General features: G+C 48.4%; 1 protein-coding gene across 1 annotated transcript in view; it reads right to left on the bottom strand.

Annotated features, from left to right (window-relative positions):
• Positions 1-2,313: 2,313 nt before the first annotated feature.
• Positions 2,314-21,332, bottom strand: part of LOC147114707 (myosin light chain 3, skeletal muscle isoform-like) — a 34,450-nt gene continuing 15,431 nt past the window's right edge. Inside the window, exons 5-7 of the mRNA XM_085992566.1 lie at positions 7,760-7,837; positions 5,461-5,505; positions 2,314-2,578 (exon numbers count right to left, since the gene is read on the bottom strand). Of these exons, the coding sequence (XP_085848692.1) occupies positions 5,477-5,505; positions 7,760-7,837 (107 nt within the window). The 3' untranslated portion in view covers positions 2,314-2,578; positions 5,461-5,476. The remainder of the gene's footprint in view (positions 2,579-5,460; positions 5,506-7,759; positions 7,838-21,332) is intronic.

Here is a 21,332-nt window from a genome sequence, read left to right as displayed (position 1 = left end):
GGAGTAGGCCATTTGGCCCTTATAGCCTGCTCTGCCATTCAATAAGATCATGGCTGATCTTTTACCTCATCTCCACTTTCCTGCACTATCTCCATATCCCTTGATTCCCTTAATATTCAAAAATTATTTTCTCTGTCTTGAATATACTTAACGACTAAGCCTCCACAGCCCTCTGGGGTAGAGAATTCCAAAAATTCACCACCCTGAGTGAAGAAATTTCTCCTCATCTCGGCCCTAAATGGCCGACCCCTTATTCTGAGACTGTGACCCCTGGTTCTAGACTCCCCAGCCAGGGGAAACATCCTCCCTACATCTACCCTGTCAAGCCCCGTAAGAATTTTGTATGTTTCAATGAACTCTAGAGAATATAGGTCCAGTCTACTCAATCGCTCCTCAGGATCATCCCCCCATCCCAGGAACCAGTCTGGTGAACCTTCATTGCACTCCCTCTATGGCAAGTGTATCCTTCCTTCGGTAAGGAGACCAAAACAGTACACAATACTCCAGGTGTGGTCTCACCAGGGCCCTATATAATTGCAGTAAGACATCTTTACTCTTATACTCAAATCCTCTTGTAATAAAGGCCAACATACCATTTGCTTTCCTAATTGCTTGCTGTACCTGCATTTTAACTTTCAGTGATTTGTGTACAAGGACACCCAGGTCCCACTGAACACCAACATTTCCCAATCTCTCACCACTTAAAAAATACTCTGCTTTTCTATTTTTCCTACCAAAGTAGATAACTTTACATTTCTCCACATTATATTCCATTTGCCATGTTCTTGCCCACTCACTTAGCCTGTCTATATCCCCTTGAAGCCTCCTTGCATCCTCCTCACAACTTACATTCCCACCCAGCTTTGTATCATCAGCCAACTTGGATATAATGCATTTGGTCCCCTCATCCAAATCATTGATGTAGATTGTGAATAGCTGCAGCCCAAGCACTGATCCTTGTGGTACCCCACTAGTTACAGCCTGCCAACCCGAAAATGGCCTGTTTATTCTTACTCTCTGTTTTCTGTCCGTTAACCAATCCTCAATCCATACTAGTATATTACCCCCAATCCCATGAGCCCTAATTTTGTAATAACCCCTTGTGTGGCACCTTATGGAATGCCTTCTGAAAATCCAAATACACCACATCCACTGGTTCCCCCTTATCTGTTCTACTAGCCACAACCTTAAACATGATTTCTCTTTCATAAATCCGTGTTAACTCTGCCCAATCCTATTATGATTTTCTAAGTGCCCTGTTACCACGTCCTTAATAATAGATTCTAGCATTTTCCCTACTACTGATATCAGGCTAACTGGTCTGTAGTTCCCCGTTTTTTCTCTCCCTCCTTTCTTAAAATAGTGGGGTTACATTTGCTATCTTCCAATCCGCGGGAACCGTTCCAGAATCTATGGAATTTTGGAAAATGACAATCAATGCATCTACTATCTCTATAGCCACCTCTTTCAAAACCCTAGGATGTAGGTCATCAGGCCCAGGGGATTTATCAGCTTTCAGTCCCATTAATTTCTCCAGTACTATGTTTTTACTAATACTAATTTCTTTCAGATCCTCATTCTCACTAGAGCCTTGGTTCTCCACTATTTCCAGGAAGTTTTTTGCGTCTTCTTCTGTGAAGACAGACACAAAGTATTTGTTTAATTTCGCTGTCATTTCCTTATTCCCCATTATAATTTCTCCTGTCTCAGCCTGTAGGGGACCCACATTTACTTTCACTAATCTTTTCCTTTTTACATACCTCAGCCGAGGGAGGGTGGTCGGTGGTAATCGGGAGGAGGTTTCTTTGCCTATGTCTGACCTGATGTCATGATACTTCATGGGGTACGGAGTCAATGTTGACGACTCCCAGGGCCATTCCCTCCCGACTGTATACCACTGTGCTGCCACCTCTAGTGGGTATGTCCTGCCAGTGGGACAGGACTTACTCAGGGATAATGATGGAGGAGTCTGGGATGTTGGCTGAAAAATTCTGTGCATTAAAAATGAGCCTGAGGGCAAATTCCACTTTAAAGGTTAGCCAGTGAGTAACTGAACCTATATAGATTGGAAAGTGCGAGATTAGATCCTCGGTCGGTAAACTGAGTGAGCTAAAAGACTGTGATCAACATGTGGAACAAACTTCCAGATGGAGTAGTGAGGGCAAGAACCCTGGAATTATTTAAGGAGCAATTGGATGCTACTGTACAATGGAATCAATTAAGATGGGTCAAATCACCTTCCTCCTCTGTAATTATCTTGTGATCTCAGGATAGAAATTGTAAAACCAGAAAAGAGTGCAACACAACGTGAACTTAAACCTTTTGAAAGATTAATTTTATTACACAGAAAATAATTACATTTGGACCATTACAAGGAAATCCTTGACGTTAGTTACTGAGAAGGTTACAGAAAGGTCACAGATAACAGGGCATTTTACAAATATAAACGTTCTATGGGATTTGAGGGCTGTTTGAGATCATCGGGGCTGTAAGGGGGAACGCTTTCACTGGGTGAATGTCCTGTCAGTCGAAAGGGAGGGATTCAATGCGAGTTTGGAGAAGTCCTGATAAAAGAAAACTAACAGAAAAGTTGGAGTTATAAAGAAAAGAAAGACAAAGGGAACAAATTAGAACCTGTGGAAAGAAGAAAAGAAATAAGATGCCTCTATACAGATATCACCTTAGCACATTTCTTCAGAAACATCCCAAAGTGCTTCACATACAATAAATACTTGGCATTTCAGTGACGATTGTCAAGTAGGTGAAGAGTCTGGTTCTCTATTTTGACAATCTTTTTAAAATTCATTCTTAGGGTGTGGGTGTCACTGGCAACACCGCCATTTATTGCCCATCCCTAGTTGCCCTTGACAAGGTGGTGGTGACCCTTCTTCTTGAACTGCTGTAGTCCATGTGGTGAAGGTGCTCCCAAACTGCTGGTAGGTTGAGAGTTCCAGGATTTTGACCCAGCGACGATGAAGGATCGATGATATATGTCCAAGTCGTAATGGTGAATGACTTGGAGGGGATCTTGGAGGTGATAGTGTTCCCATGCACCTGCTGCCCTGGTCCTTCTAGTTGGCGGAGGTCACAGGTTTGGGAGGAGCTGCTGACGAAGCCTTGGCAAGTTGCTGTAGTACATCCTGCAGATAGTACACACTGCAGCCACGGTACACCAATGGTGGAGGGAGTGGATGTTTAAGCCAATGGATGGGGTACCGATGTAGCAGACTGCTTTGTCCTGAGTGAAGATGCCTCTTATCCTTTGCTGTCCTATAAGTTTCCTACTCAAGTTTTTAAAATTTGTTCTCAAGATGTGGACCATGCTGGCAGCGCCACATTTAATGCTCGACCCTTATTGCCCGTAAAAGGTGGCTGTGTGCCTTCATCTAACGATTGCTTTTCCAAATAGGCAGCATGATAAGCCACTTCAGATGCCATTAAGAGTCAACCAAGTTGTGTGAGACTGAAGTCATGGGTAGGCCAGACCAGGTAAGGACAGCAGGTTTCCTTTCCTGAAGGACGATTGTGAACCAGCTGAGTGTTTATGTCAATTTCCTAGAAAATTTGCTGGTGCCAGACCACAAATTGGGGGTACGTTAGTGTAGTGATTATGTTACTGGATTAGTAATCCAGATGAACGTGACTTCAAATCCTACCGCGGGAGTCTGAGAATTTGAATTCAGTTTTTAAATAATTGGAACTAAAAAGCTGGTATCAGTAAAAGTGACTATGAAGCTGTCGTTTTGTCATAAAAACCCAACTGGTTCACTAATGTCCTTTAGGGAATGAAGCCTGCTGTCCTTACGCAGTCTGGCCTATATGTGACTCCAGTCCCACACCAATGTGGCCTAGCGAGCCACTCAGTTGTATCAAAGCCCTGTGGTACAAGGAGAAGGCCCACCACTGCCTTCTCAAGGGCAACTGGGGATGGTAAATACCGACCTTTCCAGCAACACCCACATCCTGAGAACGAATTTTAAAAATATTTTTTAAATGACCAGATTTATTGAATTCAATTTCACAACTTGCTAAAGTGGGATTTGGACTCAAGATTTGAACTCTGGCTGCTGGTCCAGAACAATAAGCACTGCACTTGTATCTGATATGTGCCCATTCTTTATGTGTGAGCCCCGACAGTGAGTGTTAGCTGTTTTTTCATCCTTGGAGAGCATCAGAGCCAATCCCAATCCTGTTGTCACCTGACATCCACATACACGCACTTCCAGAAGGAGTCACTGGATATTGATTAGGAGCGGGAACCCTGGCTGATTTTCCCCTCCCCTAGCCCAGGGAGACAGACACCAACCTTTGAGTCTTAAATGCTGTCTTGGCTGAAACCAGCTAGCTCAACACAGATTGGAGATTGGACGTGGGATTTTCCTGATTTGTATGGCTCACTGCTACACCAGCCTGTATCATTTTTTTCTTCTTCAATGTGAGATATTAGCTAGTAGATGGGGTCAGCCATCAACTTGTTTGTAAACCTCTGCCTGTGCTGGTTGGCAGAAGGCTACTGAGGATCTGGTATAACTCAATTGTTAATTTCTTCTCATTCCCCAAGTATGGCAGTGCAGTGAAGTAAAGATGTAGATCGGTGAGTTGTGTCGTTGTCTTCATGACCCCTCCCTCAGCACCACCAATGTCCCAATCACATCACATTGCTGTGGAGAGGCCCCAGTAGAGACTTCCCTTCATGAAGGGAGAGTCAACCTCACTTACCTCCTTACAACCAGGCCAGAGCAGCGTTGGTTTGGGAGAGTACTCTCCAGGCCAGAGCAGCATTGGTTTGGGAGCATACTGCCTGGTCATCTGGTCCACTGGACTCATTGTGATGCCCAGGAAGATATTCTTCAGAGGAGTGAGAGGTAAATAGAAAAGAGGGGAAAATGCACAAGGGGTGGGCTTATCCTAGATAAAATGCCAGGATATGTCTGCCCAGGACCTTCGCCACTAACCCCACCAGAGGTCAGGGGAATTCCTTAATTTAAATACAGTACCCTCAGTGAGAAGCCGTGCCCCCAGGGGCACATCTTGGGCACCTGCTTGCCCCAAGAGGCTGCAAACCAGTGGCAGAATTTGTAAATGGGTTGAATTTAAATAATTTAAAATGAAATTCCTTTTTTTCTTCATGGAGTTGAGTGGGGCCCAGGCCACCATTTGGCAGCCTGGACAGGTGTACCGCCAGCCAAGAAATGCTTGGCCCCCTGGGAGTGTGGAACGTCCAGTGTTGGGAGTCCCCAGCCCCGCTTCTTCCTGCATCAATGGCCTTGTTTAGAGTAGGTGGGAGCTCCACACCTTACAAACTCATTGGGAGACTCCAACAATAGGCCAAACCCCAGTAACATTTAACCCCAAATCCTGTGACACAAGTTACCAAACTTGATTAATAGGTAACCTCAACAGCAAACACTACTAATAATAATTATAAACCAGTCTTTTCAGCAAAGTAAACATGCTCACCAGCTACTCCCAGTCTTCAGCCAGCCATGATGTGCTTTACAAAAGCTGTGAAATAACAAAGAGAAGATTAATTATTTGATAAACTTAAATGTAGAAGACTTAGCTTATACCTGAGGTGAGATTACAGCATTTATCAACTCTTTTGCTTCCAATTTATCTATACTAGTATCCATTCTGCTGGGGGTCTCAATGGCCTACAGAGTGTAATTCACTGGTAAGGCCATAGGCCTCTAGAGGGACCCAGGTGTCCCGTGAAGCTAACATTGGGCCCCAGAGGGACCCAGGTGTCCCATGAAGCTAACATTGGGCTCCAGAAGGACCCAGGTGTCCCATGAAGATAGCATTGGGCTCCAGAGGGACCCAGGTGTCCCATGAAGATAGCATTGAGCTCCAGAGGGAGCCAGGTGTCCTGTGAAGATAGCATTGAACACCAGAGGGACCCAGGTTTTCAGTGAAGCTAACATTGTGCCCCAGGGGGACCCAGGTGTCCTGTGAAGATAGCATTGGGCTCAAGAGGGATCCAGGTGTCCCGTGAGGATAACATTCAGCTCCAGAGGGACCCAGATGTCCCGTGAAGATAGCATTGAGCTCCAGAGGGAACCAGGTGTCCCGTGAAGATAGCATTGGGCTCCAGGGGGAGCCAGGTATTCCATGAAGATAACATTGGGCTCCAGAGGGACCCAGGTATTCCATGAAGATAACATTGGGCTCCAGAGGGACCTATGTGTCCAATAAACCTAGCATTGGGCTCTAGAGGGATCCAGGTGTTCCGTGAAGATAACATTGGGCTCCAGAGGGACCCATGTGTCCAATAAAGCTAGCATTGGGCTCTAGAGGGACCCAGGTGTCCTGTGAAGATAGCATTGGACTCTAAAGGGACCCAGGTGTCCAGTGTAGCATTGGGCTGCAGAGGGACCCAGGTGACCAGTGGATAGTATTGGGCTCCAGAGACTTGAGCTGACACTCCAGTGTAGTACTCTAAGGGAGTGCTACACTGTATTTCAGATGAGGTAGACGTAAAAGATTCCATGGCACTATTCGAAGAGCAGGGGAGTTTTCCCAGTGTCCTGGCCAATATTTATCCCTCAACCAACATCACTAAAAAACAGATTATTTGGTCATTATCATTTTGCTGTTTGTGGGACCTTGCTGTGCAGAAATTGGCTGGCAGGTTCCCTGCATTACAATGGTGACTATACTTCAAAAGCACTTCATTGGCACTTTGGGATGTCCTGAGGTCATGAAAAGTGCTCTATAAATGCAAGTTCTTTCTCCCTTTCTAATAGAGCAGTGCAGAAGAAGCGTTTAGCTCATAGTATCAGCGGGGCTTTAAGTCTACCAACTCTGGTTTGGATCGGATTCTATTTTAGTAAATTACTGTTCTGGTTTTAGAGGCAAGTCCTGGGAATGGAATATTCATCATTGCGTACCTTCCAGGTCAGGTAAAGCACAGGTTAGATCCAAGGTCCTTTGACTCTGCCCCAGCCGCTAAAGTATATGCCCTACGGAACTGGTCTGAATTGAATGGTACTTCCCACACTGTTGGTCTCTGAAGGAGAATGAATTATCTGTGCTGTTTTGCCGTCTGCCTCATCCTTTAAGAACTTGGAAAATTAATTCACGTAGGACCTTTATAGCCAGCTGATAAAGGAAACTTTCAACCCACCAATCTGGGCTGGATCCAAACTTAGGTTCCAGAGATGAAAGGATAGTACAAACCACACCTGCAAGAATAATGATCAAAATAGAATTTGTCCCTAAAGATTTGTGTGTGTCTATGATAATTTCAGTAGTGTCTACCTAAGTAAGCCCATTAATGTGCTATGTCTCTGCCTACTTATCATGTTCCACCTAGACTTTTAATTATTCCAGTTTTCTCACCTCCTTTACTGAAATTGCTGACTGGTGCTTGGGTATGTTTCCATACACATATAGCCTTGTGTTAAGCCAAGTGGCCATTTCTCCTTGTGTGAACCAAGATGGGGCGTGTCAGCAGGTTATTCGACCGTGGAAGGACATCACAGCCAAGCCTGATCTTGTCATCACCTGACACCCACACACACACACACACTTTCCAGCAGGAGTCACCGAATAGCAATCAGGATGGAGAACCTGGGAGATATTTGTCCCTCCATCACCTAGAGGTGTTAAGGCCAAATGTAGTATCTCAACTCAACACAAACTGCAGGTATGCAAACCGGGAACTTTCCTGGCCTGTATGGCTCAGTACCACAAAGGCCATTGCTTTTATCCACTGTGCCATGGAGCCCAGCTCTTGACTTTGATTTTAATAACTTGCCTTCATAGTTGATGCATCCATTGGCATCTTCCTGTCCAGCCATCAGCTCCTCCACCTCGTCCTCCGTCATCTTCTCACCTGTTGGAAAAACATGAATAGTGACGTTAGCACCAGGAGTGAAGGTAAACCCTCATTGTGAGTGATTGCTGCAGGCTCCAACTCCATCATCATTACTTTTACTCTCCTCTCACTTACTCCCCTCACACCCTGTCACTTTACTCCTAAACTACGTTGAAGGGAAAGTTGCTGAGCAGAGTTGGTGGGAAGAGTCACACAAAGCTGTTCCTGACATCTCTTGGTGCCTAGCAGCAGGGTGGAGGGGGGAGGAGGGGGGGGTGCGAGGGAGAAGCCTGGGGATAGGTCAGGCACCTGACCTGTTGGCTGCAGAGAGACAGAAGAAGTCAAAGGAGAGAAAAATGGGTATGTCGGTGCAGTGGTTATGTTACTGGAGTAGTAATCCAGAGAATGTGAGTTCAAATCCCACCATGGCAGTTTGACAATTTGAATTCAGTTTAAAAAAAGATCTGGCAATAAAAAGCTGGTATCAGAAAAAGTGACAATGAAGCTATCGGATTGTTGTAATAACCCAACTGGTTCATTAATGTCCTTTAGGGAGGAAAACCTGCTCTCCTTACCCAGCCTGGCCTATATGTGACTCCAGTGGCCGACGCTTAACTGCCTTCTAAAGTGGCCTAGCAAGCTACTCAGGGCAACTAGGGATGGGCAATAAATGTCACCTTTGACAGCGACGCCCACATCCCGAGAATAAATTAAAAAAATAAAAGGAAGGAAACTTGTCATTCCCTAGAATGAAGCCGAGAGCAGAACGACAAAGGTTTGAGTTGTCTGCCTCAGGCTGGGTAAGGCAAAGCAAAGAGGATGGGAGATGGGATCTTTACCAAGGTGTTCCCATGTGCCTTCTGGTGGCTGACTGACAGAAATGTTTGTGGTAGTTTGATAGCCACCCACCTGCCTCTTGGCTATAGGAGAGAAATTATTCTTCTATTAGTCAACTAAAATTAGGAGAAATAAGGTTCCTGACTAAAACTACTGTATTTTTAACATTAGATTAAAATGATGACAACATTTATGAAAAGTCAATATCTCAGTGTTCCCCGTGGCCTGGTGAGTTATAAGAAGTGAAGCAAAAATTAGGGAATATCTTAAACATGAATTTGAAAAATATTCCTGAATGCCAGAAGTAAAATGTGGAAAGTATAAAAAAAAGACTACTGTCCCAAAAGTCCGCAGGCCACAATCCCAGTAGTTACACCACGATCGCCTCTACCGATGCCTTCCAGTAGAGTTTACGGTTCAGTGGGAAGGCACCTCATCAGTACTACGTGCTTATATCTGATGCCATCATGCGGGATCCAGGCTCACCCTCCCTCCCCCCAGGATTCCATTGGGTTGCCCCTGCCCCTTCCACCTCCCGCCACCACCCCCCCCCCCGACCAGTGGGACCCACTTGCACCCTTCCAGAAGGCCACATGTCTCATCTCTCTCAGTGTACTGGCCTCCAGTCCAGTCTGAATAGGGAAGCACGGACTCCGGGTATATGGAGTTTCTGCCCTTGGGACCGCCACCTGACATCATTGCGAGGGGTGGGCTCCTTACATGACCGAACAAGAACTCCCAGAGTTGGCAGCGACCCAGTGTAACCAGTCCCTGCCCAGTTCCGGCGTGTTCCGCTGGAGTTATGGCAAGAGTCTGGCCCACATTTTTGATTGTATTCCCGCCATCCTACCAACTACAGTTAAAATATGGGAACCAAAGACCAATTAGGACTCATTTTCTTCTGAAGATCATAGTTAAAATCAGCCAAAAACCCAAGACTCAAGAGACAGGACTGAAACTAAAGTTAAAATAATTTCTAAATGGACACTATGGACCTGAGTGCATATTCTAGGCTGACATGTTAGTACTACACAGTCAGATGTGCCGTCTTTTTGATGAGGCCCCATCTGCCTGTTCAGATGGACTTAAAAAATCTCACAGCACTATTCAAAGAAGAGCTGGGATTTTTCCTGTGTCCCGGCCAACATTCCTCCCTCAACCTACAATAACAAGAAGAAAGCACAGATTCCCAAGTAATTCGTTCATTTGCTGTTTGTGGGACCTTGCTGTGCACAAATTGGTTGCTGCGTCTGCCTGTGTAACAACCGTGACTATACTTCATTCAGGTAATTCATTGGCTGTGAAGTGTGAGGGGTGAAAGAATAGGAGGTGCAATATAAACACAGCTCGACATCTCACTTCATTTGCTTTAGGCTGACAGTAGCAGGATAGTTTTAAGGAGTTCAGTGTGTATTATTTGCACTGACTGGGGTCCAATAGACACTGAGCAGAATGAGCTGACAGGACAAACCATCGGCAGATTAATACTGGCGACAGCGAGAGTGGGACACAGGGGTGTAAATCTCTCTGCTACTACAACATTTATATGCGGGATTACGGTTCTGAGCATTTCAAGTGTTCAGTTTGAACAGGAGGAAAAGTTCATTATGCGCTGTGTCAGCTCTTCTCCCCTGGGGGTTACAACTGGCCTTAGCAACTTTGCGCTAGGGTGAGAAATATCAGCTTGGGTTCCTGCTCCGCATCGCTCTCTAGCGAGGCTTCTTAGAAATTGTGATCATCTGTGGATGTCAACTGAGGAGAGGATTGGATTCTGCTGTTATGTCCTCTGTGCTAAAATAGTCAGCTGACACTGAAGAGGTGGGTGGGCAGTTAAGATCGGCCAGGTGACTCACCCACTGATGTCCCTAATGGATCCTCCTGTCTTCCATTGTAACCTGCGCTCCTGATATACAGAACGGGGTCTGCAGATGTCATCGAACCCCCACCGCAATTTTAATTCTGGCCTGAGCAGGGAAACCCACTCCCAGTTAAAATTCCCCCTTCACTGTCTAAGATAGAAAGAATTTGCATTTACACATTGCCTCATCACACCCTCAGGACATTCAAAAACATTTCAGAGCCAGTAGAATCAGTGTTAAAATGGCTGCTATTTCAAGAGGTACTTGGACTCCTTATGCATATTGAGGCTGTTTGCGTTTCTGTCAACATCTTCACCGCAGCATACGAGAGCATGGGCCTTACACTAATCATCCGTAAGACAAAGGTCCTCTACCAACCTGCCCCCACCACACAGTACTGCCCCCCAATTATCAAAATCCACGACAAGGCCTTGGACAACGTGGACCACTTTCCATACCTCGGGAGCCTACTGTCAACAAGGGCAGACGTCAATGACGACGTCCAACACCACCTTCAGTGTGCCAGTGTAGCCTTCGGTCGCCTGAGGAAGAGAGTGTTTGAAGACCAGGACCTCAAATCCGGCACCAAGCTCATGGCCTACAGAGCAGTAGTAATACCCGCCCTCCTGTATGCCTCAGAGGCATGGACCATGTACAGCAGGCACCTCAAAGCACTGGAGAGGTACCACCAACGCTGCCTCCGCAAGATCCTGCAAATCCATTGGCAGGATAGGCGCACCAACGTCAGTGTGGTAAACCACTGTATTGTATATTGCCACCTCTGGGTGGCGCTGTGTATGGAGGCATGCCTCAGCTGACTCCACCCACCACTGTGTGGGTTTCGTTCAGACTTATTCAGTCACTCACGAAGAAGCATGGTCTCTTCTTAGCTAATAAAAGCCTTATTCATCTCTTCTTTCGACTCATCATCTCTTCTTCGACTCATCACCTTTTATGAAGTAATTGATAAGCGTATCAATTTTATTAGCTAAAAGTTAAATGGCGACACCTGAGGAGCAACAACAGCAACGGATACAGCAGACATTGCTGAGAGCCCTCAGACCACCACGCCTGGACCTCGACCCTCAAGATGTGGGTGCATCAGCCAAGTTTGAACACTGGCTGAGCTGCTTTGAATCCTTCCTCGCAATCTCACAGGTTACAGAGGAGGATCACAAACTGAAAATTTTGACCGCCCAGGTGAGCCATCAAGTATATATGCTAATCCGGGACTCTAATACGTACGTGGCGGCCCTCGAGCTACTAAAAGGGCAATATACGCGCCCAGTGAACACAATTTACGCCCGACACCTCTTGGGATCCCGCAGGCAGCAACCGGGAGAATCGGTAGGGGCATTTGCACGGGCGCTACTGGCACTCTGCAGAGACTGCGATTGTAAAGCGGTAACGGCTGTGGAGCACGCGCAGGGACTCGCCTGTGATGCCTTCGTCAGGGGCCTCCAGTCAGACCACACCCGGCAGAGACTGCTAGAAAGCAAGGAACCCGACCTGAAGATGGCCATTGCCCTTGCGCTCTCGTTAGAGGAGGCCCACCGAAACCTCGAGGCATACCCCCGTAACGGCGCCGAGACATGGCAATCGAAACCGTGGGACACGGGACCGCCGCCCCCGGCACCAACCGCTGCAGCGACCCAACCGAGACAGCAGCCTCCGGTAAGAACTGCTTCGATGCCCAGTAACCAGGCCCAAAAATGCTATTTCTGTGGCCAGTTAAAACATCCCAGAGCGCACTGCCCAGCTAAGACAGCTACCTGCTCGGGCTGCGGGAAGAAAGGCCATTACGCTAACGCCTGCAAGGGGAAGCCAGCCAGCAGCGCAGCGTGCGGGCCGTGGGAGCAGCCATCTTATCCGCCATTTTGTGTACCCCCGGCCGCATGGCATCCGCCGCCATCGTATCCAACGCACTCAACCGCCATTTCGTCACCGGAACCGACCACCGTCTCGGCGGATGACTATAGTGACTCACTAAGCCACATACTGGCCTCCGTGACGCTGGATCAAGGCCACCCTCACCATCTATCCAGCTCCATGATGGATATCGCGGTAAACGGCCGCGCCACCAGTTGCCTGATCGACAGCGGGAGCACAGAGAGTTTCGTCCACCCCGACACGGTACGTAGCCACTCCCTCACGATTCTGCCAACGCACCATCGCATTTCTATGGCGTCCAAGTCCCAGTCAATGGACATCAGCGGCTACTGTGTGGTGACCCTGTCAGTAGGGGGCACTGAATATCAAAAATTTAAACTGCTAGTCCTGCCCCGTCTTTGCGCTGCCGTCCTGCTAGGGTTGGATTTTCAGTGCCACCTTAAGAGTGTCACACTAGCATACGGTGGACCCCTCCCCCCACTCACAGTCTGCAACCAACAACTTTTAAATCGCCCGCTGCAAACCACCTGCAGCCTTTCCACATTAAAAGTCCCCCCCCCTCCCCTGTTCGCTAACCTCACCCGCGACTGTAAACCCATCGCTACCAAAAGCAGGCGGTACAGTGCCGGGGACAGAGCTTTTATCAGCTCTGAGGTGGAGCGGCTCTTGAAGGAGGGCATTATCGAAGGTAGCACTAGCCCCTGGCGAGCCCAGGTTGTAGTCGTTAAAACCACTGCAAAACGCCGCATGGTAATCGACTACAGCCAAACCATAAACCGGTACACCCAGCTGGACGCGTACCCCCTCCCTCGCATATCTGATATGGTCAATCAGATTGCGCAATACAAAGTATTCTCCACCATCGACCTTAAGTCAGCGTACCACCAGCTGCCCATCCGCCATGAGGACCGCCAGTATACTGCCTTCGAGGCAAACGGCCGCCTCTACCACTTCCTTAGGGTCCCCTTCGGCGTCACCAACGGGGTTTCGGTCTTCCAAAGGGAGATGGACCGAATGGTTGACCAGAACGCGCTGCGGGCAACCTTCCCCTATTTGGATAACGTCACCATCTGCGGCCACGACCAGCAGGACCACGACGTTAATCTAGCAAATTTCCTCCGTACGGCCCAACGGCTAAACCTAACGTACAATAAGGAAAAATGTATGTTTCACACCAAGCGCCTGGCCATCCTCGGCTGCGTGGTGGAGAACGGAGTCATCGGGCCCGACCCCGACAGAATGCGCCCCCTAATGGAGCTACCCCTTCCCCACTGCCAAAAAGCACTGAAGAGATGCCTGGGGTTTTTCTCCTACTACGCCCAGTGGGTGCCCCTCTATGCAGACAAAGCCAGGCCCCTCATCAAAGCCACCTCCTTCCCCCTGACACCAGAGGCGTGTGCAGCCTTCACTCTTATCAAGAACGATATCGCGAAGGCCGCAATGCACGCGGTGGATGAGTCCATCCCCTTCCAAGTGGAGAGCGATGCCTCCGACTTCGCCCTAGCTGCGACCCTTAACCAGGCGGGCAGACCCGTGGCCTTTTTCTCAAGGACCCTCCAGGGCCCCGAGACGAGACACTCCTCCGTCGAAAAGGAGGCCCAGGCTATTGTAGAAGCGGTGCGTCACTGGAGGCATTACCTGGCCGGGAAACGATTTACCCTGCTCACTGACCAGCGTTCAGTAGCTTTTATGTTTAATAATAAGCAGAGGGGTAAAATCAAGAACGACAAGATCTTGAGGTGGAGAATCGAACTCTCCACCTACAATTATGATATCTTGTATCGGCCAGGGAAACTCAATGAGCCCCCAGATGCCCTATCACGTGGTACATGCGCCAACGCGCAGAGTGATAGGCTGCAGTCCCTCCACAATGACCTCTGCCACCCGGGGGTCACCAGGTTTTTCCATTTTATCAAATCCCGTAACCTGCCCTACTCCATCGAGGAGGTCAGGACCATGACCAAGAGCTGCCAAATCTGCGCCGAGTGCAAACCGCACTTCTATAGGCCGGACAGAGCAAGCCTGATCAAGGCCACCCGCCCCTTCGAACGCCTGAGCGTCGATTTTAAAGGGCCCCTCCCCTCCGCTGACCGCAATGTGTACTTCCTCAACATAGTTGATGAGTACTCCCGTTTCCCCTTTGCCATCCCTTGCCCAGACATGACCAGTACCACGGTCATCAAGTGTCTGAATGACATCTTCGCTCTGTTCGGGTTCCCCAGCTATATACATAGCGACAGGGGCTCATCGTTCATGAGCGACGAACTTCGGCAGTACCTGCTAACAAGAGGTATCGCCACGAGCAGGACCACCAGTTACAACCCCCGGGGGAACGGCCAGGTGGAAAGGGAGAACGCGACGGTTTGGAAGGCAGTCCTCTTAGCACTAAAATCTAAGGGCCTTCCGACCTCCCGCTGGCAGGAGGTCCTCCCTGCAGCGCTTCACTCCATTCGGTCACTGCTTTGTACTGCCACTAATGCGACCCCTCATGAGAAAATGTTCGTTTTCCCCCGGAAGTCTACATCGGGAACCTCGCTACCGGCATGGTTGACTTCTCCTGGGCCCGTCCTACTGCGGAGGCACGTGAGGACGCATAAAACGGACCCCCTGGTCGAGCGGGTGCACCTCCTACACGCCAACCCCCAGTATGCCTGGGTGACATACCCAGACGGGCGGGAGGACACAGTCTCCATACGAGATCTCGCACCCTCGGGTACCCCTGAATTACCACCGTTATCCCCCTTACCACCGTTATCCCCCTTACCACTGTTATCCCCCACCACCCCTCCCAACCCAACCCCTGCAGACGGCATGCCAAAGCCCCAGGAATCTTCGCCAACCACCCAGACACCAGACCCGACGTCGGATGCTGCAACACCACCGCCGCCACCACGACGATCAGGACGTCAGACAAGGCCTCCTGATAGACTTAACTTGTAGTACCCTTCACCCCGCCGGACTTCACATTAAACAAGGGGTGAATGTGGTAAACCACTGTATTGTATATTGCCACCTCTGGGTGGCGCTGTGTATGGAGGCATGCCTCAGCTGACTCCACCCACCACTGTGTGGGTTTCGTTCAGACTTGTTCAGTCACTCACGAAGAAGCATGGTCTCTTCTTAGCTAATAAAAGCCTTATTCATCTCTTCTTTCGACTCATCATCTCTTCTTCGACTCATCACCTTTTATGAAGTAATTGATAAGCGTATCAATTTTATTAGCTAAGAAGAGACCATGCTTCTTCGTGAGTGACTGAACAAGTCTGAACGAAACCCACACAGTGGTGGGTGGAGTCAGCTGAGGCATGCCTCCATACACAGCGCCACCCAGAGGTGGCAATATACAATACAGTGGTTTACCACATTCACCCCTTGTTTAATGTGAAGTCCGGCGGGGTGAAGGGTACTACAAGTTAAGTCTATCAGGAGGCCTTGTCTCAGCTGACTCCACCCACCACTGTGTGGGTTTCGTTCAGACTTGTTCAGTCACTCACGAAGAAGCATGGTCTCTTCTTAGCTAATAAAAGCCTTATTCATCTCTTCTTTCGACTCATCATCTCTTCTTCGACTCATCACCTTTTATGAAGTAATTGATAAGCGTATCAGTCAGTGTTCTCGCTTAGGCCAACATCCCCAGCATCGAGCTTTGACCATGCTCGATCAGCTCCGATGGATGGGTCACATCATCCGCTTGCCCGATACGAGACTCCCAAAACAAGCGCTCTACTTGGAGCTCCGACACGGCAGGAGAGCCCCAGGTGGGCAGAGGAAACGCTTCAAGGACACCCTCAAAGCCTCCTTGAAAAAGTGCAACATCCCCACCGACACCTGGGAATCCCTGGCCCAAGACCGTACAAAGTGGAGGAGAAGCATCCGGGAAGGCGCCGAATACCTCAAGTCTCTTTGCCGGGAGCAAGCGGATGCCAAGCGCAAACAGCGGAAGGAGTGCACATCAACCCAAGCACCCCACCCACCCACCCCTTCAACCACCATCTGCCCCACCTGTGACAGAGACTGTAGGTCCCGCATTGGACTCAGCAGTCACCTGAGAACTCATTTTTAATGTGGAAGCAAGTCATCTTCGGTTCTGAGGGACTGCCTAAAAAGAAGAAATTTATGTTATATCATTAGTTCCCATTTTAGCTGTAATAACTTACAAATGCAAAGTTTTTTTAAAAAAGCTTCAAATACTAGGGGCCACAAATTAAAGATTAGGGCCTAGAAATTCAGTAGGCTGCGCCACCCGTTAGCACCCAAAGAGGGCACTTACTGGGTTTTACGCCACTGGCCACGCCTCCCGCTAAATTTAGCGGGACGCTAATGGCGGCGCTAGCCGTTAGCGCTGCGCTGCTACCGATGATGTCATCGGTGTGCGCAGCACCCCGCTACCGCCCCGATCGCGAAATTTGGTAGCGCCCCCTATTGCGACCGGTTCAGGGGGGCCTACCTGCGGCGGTAGAGGTGCGGGCCGGCCATTTTTTTTGCTGGCCGCCTGCCAGCACTTCTCTGCGCTGCCGTCCCCGGCCTCCTGAGCCCCCCCGCCCCCCGCATTGTGCCGGCTGTGTCCCAGGAGCCCGGCACTTCTCCTCGGTGCCGGGCTCTTTTGCCGGCACTCGCGATCGCTGATCTCGCTGCAGCAGGCCCCTCCCCTTTAAGAAGGGGAGGAAGGCCTGCAGTACCGCAGCGCGCCGTGCCGCAGCGTGTGGCGCTGCGGCACATTGCGCTGCGATTTTCAGTTGCAGCGCCCCAAGAGGGATGCGGGGAGCCTCGAGTAGCGCTGCGCTTCCGTCTGGGGCGCTGAAACTGAATTTCCGGCGGGCGTTTGCGACTCCTTCCGGGGCGGTACTTCCGGCGCCCTTGCGAGACCGGCACCCCGTTGAATTTCTAGGCCTAGGAGTCTGAATGTCACATACACTGCAGAAAGTCGCTAAGGCTTCTTCGGCAGCACCTCCTAAACCTACGACTTATTGTTTGGCGGAATGTTAGCCAGGATGGTTCTTCCAATCCAAAGAGTTGTGAAAAAAGTTGCTGCGGCAGGAAATTGCAATGGATGGTATAAATGGGTTCAAAAGACAATTGAGTGTGTTTCTGAAGAAAAATGATTGGGGGATATGGTGAGAAGGGGTTTGATTGGGTTGAACTATGAAAAAGGGACAGGCTTGTAGAACCTAATGACATTTTCTGCATCCAAAATTTTTTAATGTTCTTATAAAGGAGCCAATTGCATTGTTATAACTTAGAAAGGTAGAGGTGAAGAGGAATGATATTTGCAGCAAACTGTTGCTGGTAAGTAGGCCCTTTGTTGTTTGTCAAACATTGAGAAGGTCAGATCGGTCATTAAAATATCTTCAAGCCCCTGTCCATGATGCTGGAGGTCACCTTGTCTTAATGTCTGTAGTGATACATTTCCATTTTAGTTCCTCTGATTTAATTCCCAAAACAGCCATTGTCCCTCCCACCCCTCCCCCTCTACCAGTAAGTTGGCAGATGTCCCAGGCAGATGCAAGTAAAGAAACAGCCCTCTCAGCCAATTCCAGGGCAAATTCCTACGATGATGATGTTCATCCATATTGGGAGTTTTCTGAATGAGCTAAATTCTCAGAACAACCAGGAATAGACTTACCCTTGGATGCCTGGAAGAGTGCCCAACCTTTGGTTAATCTCTCACTGCGGCAGAGACTGAATCTACCGCTGTGCTAACTATGATGCTTTTTTTCCATGGTTCCTTTTGATAAGAAGGACCAGGGACAAGAATAGACCATTAGGCCCACCGAACTCCATCCCAACCAAGCATCCAACAGTCCTTTGAGTGCCTTATAGTATTCACCCTATTACCTTACTTGGCAAGTTATTCCAGACATTTATCAGTCTTTGCATGAAAAAGTTCTTTCCGTACCTGTTCTAAATTTATTTTTAACTTGTGCCTTATTTTATAGTAATATTCAAGGTCGCAGACAGCTCCCAGCAGAGAACTGACACAGGCACAATAGGGTCGATTTTAATCTGGACGGCCAAGCAGTTAAAATGGCTGCAGCAACTTACCCGCTCCGCATCCAGCTGCCTTCCTGTGGGTTGCAATTTTACCCTGCTCTTTTTTTGAGCAGGTGAGCGGGACACCCAATAGAAGGTACCAGGATCCTTCTTTAAATATGCAGATCAGGCTTCGATGATGTCAGCTGGGCCTGATTGCAATTTTAACCCAAGGTCTGCTCGGGCTACTCCGACCCAGCGGACCCAGGGCCTGCTACCCCCTCCCCCCCACCCCCCCACCGGGTTCAGGCAGCAGACTGACGGGGCTCATGCAGATGAGGCCGAGGAACTAAAATCTCCCGGGCCTCGTGCAGCGGCAGGCTGGACGGTTTGCTGTGCACCTCAGCCCACTACCCACACGACTCGCGCAGGAGTTAAAATTCGGGCTGATGTGTCTAATGGCCTCTTTCTGAGCTGTAACCATTCTATGATTCTATGAACGGTTGTTATTCAGACTGGAGGGAAGTATACAGTGGCGTTCGACAGAGATTAAGACCAATGTTCCCCCTAAGGTGCGTGGCTGCGCACCAATTGCAAGGTCCCCTGCAGGCTGCTCACCAGCTGCCGCCGCTGGAAGAAATACTGCATAGCCGCGCAGTAAACTTAAAGAGCCCGCAAAGGGACAAAATAATTAGAGGGAACATTGATTAGGACCACTGCTCTTTTTAATATATATATTAATGACCTGGACTTGGGTATACAGGGCATAATTTCAAAGTTTGCAGCTGACACAAAACTTGGAAATGTAGTAAACAATGAGGAAGATAGTAACAGACTTCAGGAGGACATAGACAGACTGTTGAAATGGGTAGACACATGGCTGATGAAATTTAACAGAAGTGTGAAGTGATACACTTTGGCAGGAGAATGAGGAGAGGCAATATAAACTAAATGATACAATTTTAAAGGGGTGCAAGAACAGAGGCACCTAGGGATGTATCCTTAACTAAGAAGTTAAAGATAGTATTAGGTTAAAAGAAGAGGCTTATAATGTTGTGGCTTATAATGTTGTGAAGAATGGTAGTAAGCCTGAGGATTGGGAGAGATTTAGAAACCAGCAAAGAATGACCAAAAAATTGATAAAAAGGGACAAAATAGAATGACAGTAAACTAGCAATAAATATAAAAACAGATTGTAAGAGCTTCTACAAGTATGTAAAAAGGAAGAGAGTAGCAAAACTAAATGTTGGTCACTTAGAGGCTGAGACAGGAGAAATTATAATGGGGAATAAGGAAATTGCAGAGACTTTAAACAAACATTTTGGGCTCGATTTTGTCAATGGGGAGCTTTTGGAGGTGGGACTCACACTTTTTGGGTTGTAGTCCCGCTTCCATCGACTTGTGGCCAACCCACGCTATTTTCCCTTGATTGACCTTGTTGAAGCTCTGTGAAGCTGTCAAACACTGACAATCTGTCTTCTAACTTGAGTCCTTCTACATAGACTCAGTTAGAGAGCTCTCCAGACCAGAAAGCAGAGGCTGCAGCTTTTGACAGTTCAGCGGCCATTCTGCTTTCTGTGCCGGTGAGCTGAGGGACTCCCGAGAACTGAAGGAAGGAAGCCTGCAGGAGAAAGTAAAGTAAGTAAAACTTATTAAAACACTTTACACTTACCTCACACACTTACCTCTGCACACATGCACCCATCACTCACCTGCACAACGGACAGCTCGACCCCTCCAACCCCTGCAGACCGACAGTCCACCTTGCTAACTTGGCGTGATTCGGAGCCGTCGGACAGCCCACACTTCAGGGCTAAAAATAGGGATTAGGCAAAAAACTGCCTGTTAACTACCTGTTAACAGGCAGTTAATTGGCACTAATCCCCTTCCCGCCCCGGGGAGGCAGCTCCCAGCACAGGTCGGGTACCCGCCTCCTGGGACATTGGCACGGAGGCGGGTTGGGGGCGGGATGGGTTCCTGCCCCCCGATTCTGCAATTTTCCCACCACTCCCGCCTCCAAACCCGCCTCATCGGGGCTTGGAAAATCGAGCCCTTTGTGTCTGTCTTCACGGATATAGACAGGTTAAGTGAATGGGCAATGAGGTGGCAGATGGAGTATAATGTGGGGAAATGTGAGGTTATTCACTTTGGTAGGAAGAATAAAAAAACGGAATATTTTTTAAATGGTGAGAAACTATTAAATGTTGGTGTTCAGAGAGATTTAGGTGTCCTCGTACAGGAAACACAGAAAGTTATCATGTAGGTACAGCAAGCAATTAGGAAGGCAAATGGCATATTGGAATAAGGGAGTCTTACTACAATTGTACAGGGCTTTGGTGAGACCTGGAGTACTGTGCACAGTTTTGGTCTCCTTATCTGAGGAAGGACATACTTGCCTTAGAGGCGGTGCAACGAAGGTTCACTAGATTGATCCCTGGGATGAGAGGGTTGTCCAATGAGGAGAGATTGAGTAGATTGGGCCTATACTCTCAAGTTTAGAAGAATGAGAGGTGATCTCATTGAAACATATAAGCTTCTGAGGGGGATTGACAGGGTAGATGCTGAGAGGTTGTTTCCCCTGACTGGAGAAGCTAGAACTCGGGGGCATAGTCTCAGGATAAGTGGTCGGCCATTTAAGCCTGAGATGAGGAATCTCTTCACTCAGAGGGTTGTGAATCTTTGGAATTCTCTACCCTAAGGGATCGTGGATGCTGAGTCGTTGAGTATATTCAAGGCTGAGATAGATAGATTTTTGGACTCTAGGGGAATCAAGGGATATGGGGATCGGGCGGGAAAATGGAGTTGAGGTGAAGATCAGCCATGATCTTATTGAATGGTGAAGCAGGCTCGAGGGCCCATATGGCCTACTCCTGGTCATATTTCTTATGTTCTTATGTATGTACACAAATCTTTGAAAGTGGCAGGACAAGTGGAGAAGGCTGTTAAAAATTCATGTG

Source organism: Somniosus microcephalus, chromosome 7 (assembly GCF_052327205.1).
Source record: "Somniosus microcephalus isolate GS21.2 chromosome 7, FLI_Smic_1.0, whole genome shotgun sequence".
NCBI classification, from domain to species: domain Eukaryota; kingdom Metazoa; phylum Chordata; class Chondrichthyes; order Squaliformes; family Somniosidae; genus Somniosus; species Somniosus microcephalus.
This window is presented reverse-complemented; position numbering and strand designations above follow the sequence as displayed.